The 11,278-nt window shown below is 43.8% G+C and overlaps 1 protein-coding gene across 1 annotated transcript in view; it reads left to right on the top strand.

The window, feature by feature from the left end:
- Positions 1–938: 938 nt before the first annotated feature.
- The window catches only part of LOC118796245 (collagen alpha-1(XXI) chain-like), a 35,701-nt gene continuing 25,361 nt past the window's right edge, over positions 939–11,278 (top strand). The window contains exons 1-14 of the mRNA XM_036555053.1: positions 939–1,023; positions 1,369–1,929; positions 2,383–2,548; positions 3,437–3,662; positions 6,831–7,004; positions 7,260–7,337; positions 7,512–7,523; positions 7,600–7,683; positions 8,465–8,518; positions 9,374–9,427; positions 9,576–9,629; positions 9,714–9,767; positions 10,167–10,220; positions 10,825–10,878. Coding sequence (XP_036410946.1) covers positions 939–1,023; positions 1,369–1,929; positions 2,383–2,548; positions 3,437–3,662; positions 6,831–7,004; positions 7,260–7,337; positions 7,512–7,523; positions 7,600–7,683; positions 8,465–8,518; positions 9,374–9,427; positions 9,576–9,629; positions 9,714–9,767; positions 10,167–10,220; positions 10,825–10,878 — 1,710 coding nt within the window. The remainder of the gene's footprint in view (positions 1,024–1,368; positions 1,930–2,382; positions 2,549–3,436; positions 3,663–6,830; positions 7,005–7,259; positions 7,338–7,511; positions 7,524–7,599; positions 7,684–8,464; positions 8,519–9,373; positions 9,428–9,575; positions 9,630–9,713; positions 9,768–10,166; positions 10,221–10,824; positions 10,879–11,278) is intronic.

The raw sequence follows: 11,278 nt of genomic DNA, 5'->3' as shown, positions 1-11,278 counted from the left end.
GACATCAACGTGCCATGTTTATTTTTGTTTTGTGTTTTTTGGGCTTCTGCTCACATTGTTATTTTCTTTGGCTTAAGACTGTGGTTGTTGGGGTGCTGTTTTTCGGCAAAATGAAAGCACACGCGCTGTGTTTACGCAACATAAAAAATGGACCACAAGCCTAATGGCGCAGCACGAATTTTAGTCTCACCAAGAAAGTTTTAATGAGGTTGAAAAAAGGGATTGATGTATATGACAAGTGAAAAAGCCCATTTTGTTCTCAGTTATGGGCTGTAAATATAACATCCTTACACATGGCCTTTTATTTATATTGTTTTATATATATTTTTATAGCATGCCTACTTATCTTGGCCATCGTCTCGTGCACATGTTTCTTACGGTGCCCACTAAAAAGATAGAAAAGTGCTAAAACAGTTGCTGAGTATAACTTGTAATTTTGTCAAATGGAAAAGGTCTGGGTTTGGATGACAAATGTGTCTTGAAACACTGTTTGAATTGTGAAGGCTCCTTGCAACAGTACCTTCAGTAGTTGTCACACTGACAGTGACATTAAACAAACTGGTCACAGGAAGAAGCACTTTGTGTGTCATAAGTGTTTTTTTTTTCTTTCACGGAGCCGTGTAATGTTGAAGAAAATGTGACAAAAGCATAGCTGACATTTTCTGTGATTTCACTTGGAAAAAATAACATGGCGAGACTTGGTACAACATACTGCTGCCGTGCAATCCAACGCATAGTTCTACTGAATATTATGTCTTGCAAAAATGTATTTGTACATGTTTAGCTGAGCCCCTGGATGTCGTCTCTTTTGAACGATGTATTCAAGAGCAAAATGAATGTTCTTCAAGTAACGTAATAAACAAAATGTATTTTATTTGAGTGATTTTGATGCCATTCTTTTCATTTTAGGTGGGGGAGATTGGGACACCTGTTTAAGAATGAACTTGTGGATGCTAAGATCATTGGTAATGTTTCTGCTCCTACCTTTTGTACAAGGAGCCGATGAGGAGGACATCCGAGCCGGTATGGACCTTTCTAGCATGTTTCTGATGTTTAGATATTACTGACACATCATAGACACAGTATATACAGTCAAGTAAATACCATTTCCCGCTCCTAATGCGGTTTGAAATGTCCAGAAAATTATTTGAGTGCACTTACAGGAATATAGAACTAAACTGGGAATAACATTGTGTTTGTTAGCTTGAGGATCTAACGAATGGTCTGTCTAAACGCATCGTTTGTGGAAAAAGGAAGGTTAATGGACTTGATATAATGAATTATAGCATTTTGATATTATAACTTGATTTTTGTAATGCGATTCCCCAGTGGATGAACTCAGAGAGATTGTGATTTTCCTGCTTTCAGGCTGCAGCACAGCGATGAATGATCTGGTTTACATTCTCGACGGCTCCTGGAGCGTGGGCTACACCGACTTCGACACGGCCAAGAGCTGGGTGATCAACATCACCAGCGGCTTCGACGTGGGCCCCCAATACACCCAGGTGGCCGTGGTCCAGTACAGCGACACCCCCCGGCTGGAGATCCCGCTGGGCGAGCACCAGAGCGGCCAGGAGCTCATCCGGGCCGTCGACGCCATCCCCTACCTGGGCGGCAACACGCAGACAGGCCGGGCCATCAAGTTCGCCACCGACCACGTCTTCCCCTCCTCCCAGCGCGCCCACGCCGCCAAGAACCGCATCGCCGTGGTTGTGACCGACGGCAAGTCCCAGGACGACGTGGTGGACGCCAGCGTGGAGGCTCGGGCCCAGAACATCATCCTGTTCGCCGTGGGCGTGGGCAGTGAAATCACCACCTCCGAGCTGGTGTCCATCGCCAACAAGCCGTCCTCCACTTACGTGCTGTACGCTGAGGACTACACCACCATCGACCGCATCCGGGACGCCATGGAACAGAAGCTGTGTGAGGGTGAGTGGCCGCACGCGCCCTGCCCATAGGCCGCTCTGATAGCAGGTCCAGAGAGGTGGGGGGGGGCAAAGCCTCAACCCCGGCCGCATTCGAATCACACCCAGTGGGAAAAAAACCACAAGGGGCTGCAGCCAAACCAGAGACATGTGGCGGTGGCAAGAAGACTAATTAAAAAGATGGCCACATACTTCATGTGCAACACAGATGTTAGTGTAGAAGCATCCGGTGCAGCTGGAGACAGCGGTGTTGTTTTACAGTTTTGTCAACAAGTACATTTGAGACTATAGGATAGCCTCTGCACCATACATGACATGCAAATGTTAGCAGAGATTTTGTAATTATTCGGTTTTGCTTCAACCTTTTGTCACTGTCCTGTGGGTGACAAAGCACATGGATGTTGATGACATCGCGAACATGGCCTGACTTGACCTGTCTCGCTCATCATTCCTGCAGAGTCTGTGTGCCCTACGCGGATTCCCGTGGCGTCACGGGACGAGAAGGGGTTCGAGCTGATGCTGGGCATGAAGATGACCCAGAAGGCCAAGAAGATCCAGGGTTCCCTGGCGTCAGAGGCAGGCTACCTGCTTAGCGCACGGGTGGACATCACAGAGAGCACCAAGTGGGTGACATCGCACAGCATGCTCTGCACTACTCCAGAGCTCTGCTAGATTTCCAGAGATGGGATTACCATGAAATCCCCGTGCTAATTCACAGGATCACAGGCAGGATAAACATTCAGCAAACACTATGCAGATGATCTGAGGTACACTGGTGCATTTGCAATGATTTAACGAGTATTCCATGGGAAAAAAAAATAACAACAATTTGTGTTGTGCTGGGCCCCAGAAGAAGGCTTTAGCAAAAACCCTGAAACATCCTGCTCTGTTGAGAAAGAGGTTACTGTAGGATTGTGCTGAATCCTTGTGATTTAGTTATAAATGAATTACATCTTTGTATTAAATCAATAGATGCATAATGCTCTCGGCAGACCTTGACTGTACACATCAGCAACCACAGAGAGCAGTGATGAATTCAAGTGCCTTTACAAAAATTAAACAAATGCTTGTGGTGTCAACCCTCAGCTTGGATTGTAAAGTGCTACATTTTCTTTCCAGCCCTGTAGAAAGCACCTGCTGTGCTAAGTACAATGCACCACATCCAAAAGGGTCTTAATGCCAAAGCACAATTGAAGAGATACAAGCTGCCATTATGGGTGTTAATTAGAGGTTATGGAAGATATGACTGTTATGTACGCTGTCATTATTGAAGTGCTTGAACCATGCAACTATGAGCAAAATGTCTTGTCGGTTCATATACTAGATGCATTTTCATTTATCACCTATTCTGTTTACTCTTATTATTCTCATTTGAGAGTCATTTCAATGTTTCTGTTTGCATCATTCTTTCAACAGTATTTACTCATGGTGTCCAAACTGAATTAGTTAATAACAACCTTTCTCTTTGCCTTCTCCTCTTCTTGTCTGGGGTATATGTTACATTTTCTTAGGGACATCTTTCCAGAAGGACTCCCTCCTTCCTATGTGTTTGTGGCAACCCTTCGGCTAAAGGCCCCAACCAACCTGGAGAAGTTTGACCTGTGGCGTGTGCTGTCCAAAGATGGTGTCACTCAGGCTGCTGTGACCTTAAATGGAGGAGACAAGTCTGTCACCTTCACCACCACTAACAGCATTAACCAGGAGCAGATTGTCAGCTTCAGCAATCGTGACCTCAGGGTTTGTAAATTTTACATACCTTTATTCAGAGCGTGGCTGTGATTGATATTTTCCACAGCAGTTGAAAGTTAAAGCAATTGTTATTCACTATTAGGAAAGGGGATTCAGAAGACTCAGAGGAGTATCAGTGCAGATGGATGGCGATTAAAAAATCATCAAAAATTCACATATGTGCCAGTCCAGGCTACTCCAAGAAACTATAAAAACCAGGGAAAGTGTCTGGTAGGAGGAACGCAATCATCCTTCAAAGCTACACTGGCAACATTTGCTCGGGATATTCCAAAGCTTAACCTGGAGTCAGTTACTTTCAGTGCTTTCAGACTGTATTTCAAGTTTCAGTTTAATAATAATTGTGAACTACTGATCATATCTCAGAGACTCAAGGTGCCTTTTAGGAAGCACAGCAGTGCAGGATGTAGTGTAACTCTCTCTCCCAGAGGAGGATCTTAGGAAGCATGTTTCCCATTGGAACTGCAACTTCATTCAAAGGACACTCTGTATAAATCAGCTGCAAAGTGGAGTGTACATTTACATTTTACATTTATTTATTTAGCAGACGCTTTTATCCAAAGCGACTTACAAAAGTGCATACAGTAGGTACAGCGACAGTACGGGGACAGGATGTGTACAGTTCCACAATGAGACAGTTCTCAGCTGAGAGCAAGGTCTGTTTGAGGACGCAGTACTATCAGATTTTTACAATTACAGCCTAAAGGGCAACTAGTACGATATACTTTCGAACGGCAAACTTCAACAACTTCAAAACGGCACAATGAGCGTCAGGGTTAAGGCGGCAACAAGAGACAAAAATTTAAAAGCACAATTTAAAAAGCACAGCAATTTTAAAAAAGCACAGCAATTTACAGCACTGATGGGCGGGGGGGGGGGGGGGGGGCAGCAATTGTGTGCTGGGTCAGTCCAGGTAGAGTCTGAAGAGGTGCGTCTTCAGGCCCCGTCTGAAGGACTGGGGTGAAGGAGCTGTCCGTAGCGAGACCGGGAGTACGTTCCACCACTGGGGAGCGATGTAGGCGAAACGCCGATGTCTGGCAGAACGAGCACCTCCTGCCTTGACCATGCAGGGAGCAAGGCGTCCAGTTGCTGCTGAGCGTAGGGGTCGGGCTGGTGTGTAGGGCTGGATGAGTTCTTGGAGGTAGGCAGGGGCTGTCCTGTTGACTGCAGAGAAGGCGAGGGTCAGGGTCTTGAATCTGATCCTGGCAGCGACAGGAAGCCAGTGGAGGGATTTCAGCAGGGGAGTAACATGGGAGAATTTGGGGAGGTTGAAGATCAGTCGGGCAGCTGCATTCTGGATGAGCTGGAGAGGGTGGGTGGTGCATGCTGGGAGGCCTGCAAGGAGAGCGTTGCAGTAGTCCAGTCGAGGGAGAACTGTGGCCTGGATAAGGAGCTGCGTCGCGTATGTGGTTAGGAACGGGCGAATCCTCCTGATGTTGTGGAGGAGGAATCGGCAGGTCCGTGACGTGCGAGCAATGTACTCCTTGAAGTCCAGGTTGCTGTCGAGGGTGACGCCCAAGCTCTTTGCTGTCCGAGAGGATGGTATTGTGGTGCCATCGAAGGTGATGGAAAGGTCATGCAGGGGGGAAGGGCCGGCTGGGATGAAGAGGAGATCCGTTTTACTGAGGTTCAGCTTCAGGTGGTGGGATGTCATCCATTTGGAGATGTCAGCCAGGCATGCAGAGATTCTTTCGTTGACCTGGGGGGTAGAGGGAGGGAAAGAGAAAAAGAGTTGGATGTCGTCAGCATAGCAGTGATAGGAGAAACCATGCGATTTGATAACTGAGCCAAGAGAGTTAATATAAATTGAGAAGAGTAGAGTAGGGGTCCCAGTACTGAACCCTGTGGGACTCCTGTAGTGAGGGGGGTGGGTGCAGAGGTGGAGCCTTTCCAGTAGATCTGGGAAGATCTACCAGTCAGGTAGGACATGAACCAGATACTGATCATATCTCAGAGACTCAAGGTGCCTTTTAGGAAGCACAGCAGTGCAGGATGTAGTGTAACTCTCTCTCCCAGAGGAGGATCTTAGGAAGCATGTTTCCCATTGGAACTGCAACTTCATTCAAAGGACACTCTGTATAAATCAGCTGCAAAGTGGAGTGTCTTTACTTTGAATGCATTCCCATGTTTTCATGGCAGCCATAGTATTCCTTTAATGCTGCTATTATGTTTTTCCACAGGATTTCATCATATCATTTCTAATTTATTGAAGCACACCCACCCTTTTTTGAGTGAAGCCATTCATGTAGAGACACAGAGGCACAATCTGGCCACCTGATCTGTTCGTATTTGGCTTTAGTTTTGAAATGTTCGTAATTTTGTTGGACACCCTGAGTGTAATTTATCGGTGATGGGATGGCCAAAAGCCACAGTGTGGCAGATTTTCCGTTTTCCTCTCCGTGGCTTCATGTGCAAAAAGGAAACTCTGCTTTGGCAAAGAGGGGACCCTGGTTTGGCAAAGGATGAATTAGGCCTTTAAACCTCATGTGACATTGCAACCTGGCTAAAGGCTATCTTAACTGCAGGGGCAGGCCATGCATCGAAGCCGGGGTCTAAAAATCCCACTGACTGATCTGACAGATTCATAATGAGAGTTTACATATCAAAGACTATTAATTCTCTATATGTATGCATTAAATTATAGAGTACAAAAAAAAAAAAAACAAAACAACCGTCAAATCAAAGCGTCAATATGGCTGGTTGTGAAAGTTTTAATGGTTTCATATTGGGAATTTTTAATACAATTTCCAGAAGAAATAATACTTTGGTTTTGAAGCCCTCAAGTTAGAGAGCCATTTCATGCATTTGTGACAGATTAATTCAGAGCTCCTATCTTTCTATATATAAAGGGCGTTTAGACCATTCTAGTTATGCCTCTTTCATTGCTGGGGGATGGGGGGCGGGCGGTGTCAGAACGATACAAAATGCTGTTCATTGATTTTGCTAGTGACTTTCTTTTATCTATTAACATGTTTCACTCAGTTGCAAGGTAATTAAAGGGCAAAGCTGTCATTCAAGATGTCAATTAGCCAGGCGTATTTGGCCCCAAATGCTTCCTTGTAAAAAATGTGTCAGTGACCTATGATGCATGTACGTTGCTCAGATTTGATGCGATATACTGCATGTACCCTCTCTGCACTGTGCTGGAAACTGTTACAGAAGCTCTTTGATGAAGACTGGCACCAGCTGAAGCTGCTGGTGAAGCCCAGGCGTGTCACTTGCTTCCTGGACGACGTGCAGGTGGAGGAGCGTATCCTGGAGCCGTCGGTCCCCATCTACATCAACGGGAAGACGCAGATCGCCAAGGAGTCCGAGACGGAGACCACAGTCCCTGTGAGCCAATGGAGGGCAAAAAGGGGAACAGAGTTTGCAGGTTGCAGTGGTGCACTAGCAAAGCAGATGGCCTGAAAGATAGACTACCTTTAAACTCATGGAAAGGGCCAGATGCTTTGCATCATATGAGAGACATTAAGGACTTATTTTGAAGCTTTATTGTGAAATATGTCTATGCGGCCTCATTTTCCACTGGAAGAGAAATGTAACAAAAGTAAAAGGTTTGCTAGTTTTTGTTCTTCTTCTCTTGTGTAGATTGAGGTTCAAAAGTTGAGGCTTTACTGTGACCCTCAGCAAAGTGAGAGAGAGACAGCCTGTGAAATCTACTCTGTGGTAAGACTGTGAAGTTTTCATTAAATTCATTGGTGTTTGTTTGAGTATATATTTATTAAAATATGTTTTCTGAATATTATTTCAGCAATACATTAAATCAGAGTGTGCAACTACATGTCTGCCACTATGGATTTTTAAGGAAATGTTTCTCTTTTTATTTTCTCATTTAAACAGGATGATGAGAGGGTATGTATGGTCTTTCTTGGACACTCACTCTTTGTCTGTGTGAGAGCCAATGAGGTGACAGAGGTTTCTCCCTCAGTGCCCCCTAGACCGGGAGCCCAGTGTTGAGGAGTGTGACTGCCCAGATGGCAAACCTGGACCTCCTGGCCTCCCTGGACCAATGGTACGTGACTGCTTTCTGTCTTCCTAATGAACATAAATAAATGGACACTTTGACACTTTGACAAATCAGAGTAAAAACTACAGTACCTGGTACATTCAGTAAAATTCATAGCAGAACCAGGTGTTGCAAGGGGTTCTTTTGTTATTGTGACATACGTAAGCAAGTAGTTCTGTTTCTGTTGGGACCACCAAACTCAAAATGTTGTGTAATTATCAAAACAAGTAAAACCTAATTATTATAATTATAATATCCCATTATTCAAAGGACATCGGTGGAGAATACACTGCAGTTATTTTTCATAGAGCCCTGTGTAAGATTCAGGCTCTGATTCGTTCTTACCGCAAAGCACTTTGCCTTTAAACTTTGAATAATGGAATTAAGCATTACTTTTATGTTCCATACAAGATTATGAGATGGGCAATAGGTTGAAATGAATGAAAAAATGAGTAAGTAATGAAGTGTTGGCTTTTTTGTTGGGACAGTGATAATACAATATGCATCATTAGCATGCATTTGATAGCCTCTTTTAATGAGAACGATATTGACTATAGTTTGTAGCTGACTAGGAGGTAGTAGCTAGTACTTTAACACCATGTCTGCATTAATGCCCCTCTATTTGTTCTTTTCCCTTACAAATCACGACTTGGGAATTGAAATGAATTGTTCTTGTCACTTCTGCTTTAGCCTCCTAGAAACTAAATTGAGAAAGGAGGCAAACTCAGCTCTTGTCGGTAATGAGCATTCATGGACCAATTCCTTGGCGTTTGTCTGAACTCCTCAGGGTTTCAGGGGTGAGAAAGGGAGGGCAGGACCACCAGGCCCTGACGGTAAGCCTGTGAGTACTCATCAATGTCTTGTACATCCTTAACACGTTGCTATCTTATCTCTGTGCCCATGAGTGCAACAGAACACAGTTCTGCCTAGGGCCATGTTAAATCACAGCGTTGTCGACACAAGATAAAGTTCCCATTGGAGTTAGCTTTGTAGGTAAGCGCGTAACAATTAGACTCTTGCTTGTAAAGTTTCACGATGTATTTGGTTTAAGGTAATTCACAGCGCCACAGCACCATCTAGAACAGGCAGTGGTCTGTCCCTATTCCGTTGTTAGAAATTTACATTTACATTTATTCATTTGGCAGATGCTTTTATTCAAAGCGACTTACAAGTGAGGTACAATACAACACAAGCGAAAAACCATACAGAGTCAACAATATTAGAAGTACTGCATGAGAAAGTTCCAAAGTTTGGCCAGGCAAGGTACCATCTAGCATTTATAACAAATTATTCAAATAATACGATATCTACATTTGAATTCACAAAGGTCTATAGAGTGTAATATAAATATTGAAACTCATAATGATTTTATTTGTAGTAACACAAGCCTTTCAGTGGCCTGAAAAAAAAGACACCGATCATTTTTTGGCATCCTTGAGGCTATATTTTTACAGATACCCATATTTACTCTCCTCTCTTTTGCTTTATTATGTATGTTGAAAGACATATCCTGTCAGTAGTAAAAGCAGTGTTATCTGTGAGATCACATACTCTACATGTGAATACAAAAAAGCTAAGTGGAGTGGAGCGTTTGCAGGTAGGAGCAAAAAAAAGAGGCGTTCATACATGGTTGCATCGAAAGCATGTCAGGTGAGCAGGCTGTTGACATCCATCACTGTTACTTGTTTTCACAAAGGGTATCCGAGGTGAGCCTGGAATTCCAGGAGACCCTGGGTTACCAGGGTTAAAGGTAAGAAATCTACAGAGTCTAAAATTCTTGTTTATTAAAGAGCATTCTGGTTAAAGTTAAGGGTGTGTGATGAAAAAGTTGCAGGTTTGATTCCAAGGTGAGACAAAGAAGGAATGAAACTATTTCCTGGTCTTCTACTATTGTGCAGGGTGAAGCAGGCCCTCCTGGGCCCAATGGAGATCCAGGCCTGAGGGGCAGCAAAGTAAGAGTCTGCTTCTACAACACATGAGGGATTGGATATTCAGTGTGATTTGTTTTTGCCTGACTTGTTCTGGTACGTGTGCAGGGTGATAGAGGAGAGCAGGGCCTGCCAGGGATACCAGGGCCCCCAGGACCCCAGGTAAGGCCAGAGCCTGGCCTCTCCAATCCTCTAGTGCTGGGCTGCCCAGTGTTTCTCGTGGCTCTGTATTTGATCTCCACCACGGTTTGTTGAGTGGTCATGTTAAGTCCTGAGGCAATGCTTTGGGAGGTCATTTGAAAACATGGGTGAGGGGAATAGAAACAGCATGTTGAGGTAAACGAAGCCCCATAGTCTGTGTACTGTATATGATCAACATGTTATTGTAAGGAAATCAACTGTATACTTTATATTTACTCAGCTTGCAGTATATGAACCTATTACAGTAAATGACTTAAAGCTGACCTTGCGTAAACACCGCTACTCAGGCCAACATACAGGTTTCCATTTAAATATGTCCCCTTGCTTGTAAACCGATGTGTTTTTTTTTTCTCACTAAAGGGACCAGCTAGTGCACGGTTAAATGTGGGTACCATGGGAATGCCAGGGAAAAAGGTAATACCAAAAACACAACCCTATTTAAATGTTATTATGTGTGTTGATCATCTTTTACTTTAATTGAATGAGACATAACACATCTGTTATACAAAATTGCATTTTGAGTTATGAAATACCTTAAAGACTACATACAGTAGGTCTGTTATCTGGAAAATGATCAGTCGTGTCATTTACTAAGTCCAGTCATAGGTGGGAAATAATTTCAGCCTTTCCGCCAAAGTATTTGACACGTTTGAAAAGTGCTTAGCTGTTTGTTCAAGCTCACATCAAGCTAATGTGCTTTACAACACTGATCTGTAAATGTTTCTCTTGTCCAACCATATATACATTTGCAGCTTTTCCAGGGCTATGCTTTTTTCATGGTATCCTTAAATAGTATCCTCATGGACTGCTATTTGAAAAATATGCTATTTTACCGGCAGGGTAGGGTTTTGTTTGACCAAGTATCATATTAATAGTGTAAGTTTAGTACTGTATGTGCATAACTGGTTAATGCTTTCAAAATGGTGACCAAAGGATATGGAGGCCAATATGGTGGCTTGTATGGGTTTAATGAAAAAATATTCTTGTTTTGAAATTTCTCTTTGAATATCACTCATAGGGAAATAAAGGTGAGATGGGAGCACCAGGACTTCCTGGACCATCTGGACCAATGGTAGGAATACAATGAATGCATTTCTTTACAGATCCATACTATTCTATAGACTTTACTCTGCAGTCTCTCTTAATTTATTTGATTGCTGTAGCCTGAGACGAATAGTGAAGTCCAGTAGCAGCATTCGGTTTTTCATGTGGCAACCTGTGGTTAATGGCCTTTTACCCCATCCAGTCTTCAGCTTAGCACATGTTACCGTCAGGCGGTAAGGAGGCTCTTACCCAGGAATTGCATTACCTCTGACATCCCAATGCAGACAAAATCCCCACCCAGGCCAGATGGGCCTCAGCTGTGGAAAGGGGTGAAGCCATGTCTCATTTCTTGCTGGTGGATTAAGTGCTGTATGCAAACGGGAGACCTGAACCCTGAGCCTCAACAGCTCTGGTCTCTTGACTGGCCA

This window comes from Megalops cyprinoides, chromosome 2, assembly GCF_013368585.1.
Source record: "Megalops cyprinoides isolate fMegCyp1 chromosome 2, fMegCyp1.pri, whole genome shotgun sequence".
Classification (NCBI taxonomy): Eukaryota; Metazoa; Chordata; class Actinopteri; order Elopiformes; family Megalopidae; genus Megalops; species Megalops cyprinoides.
Note: the sequence above shows the minus strand (reverse complement) of the source record. Positions and strands in the feature narration are given on the sequence as shown.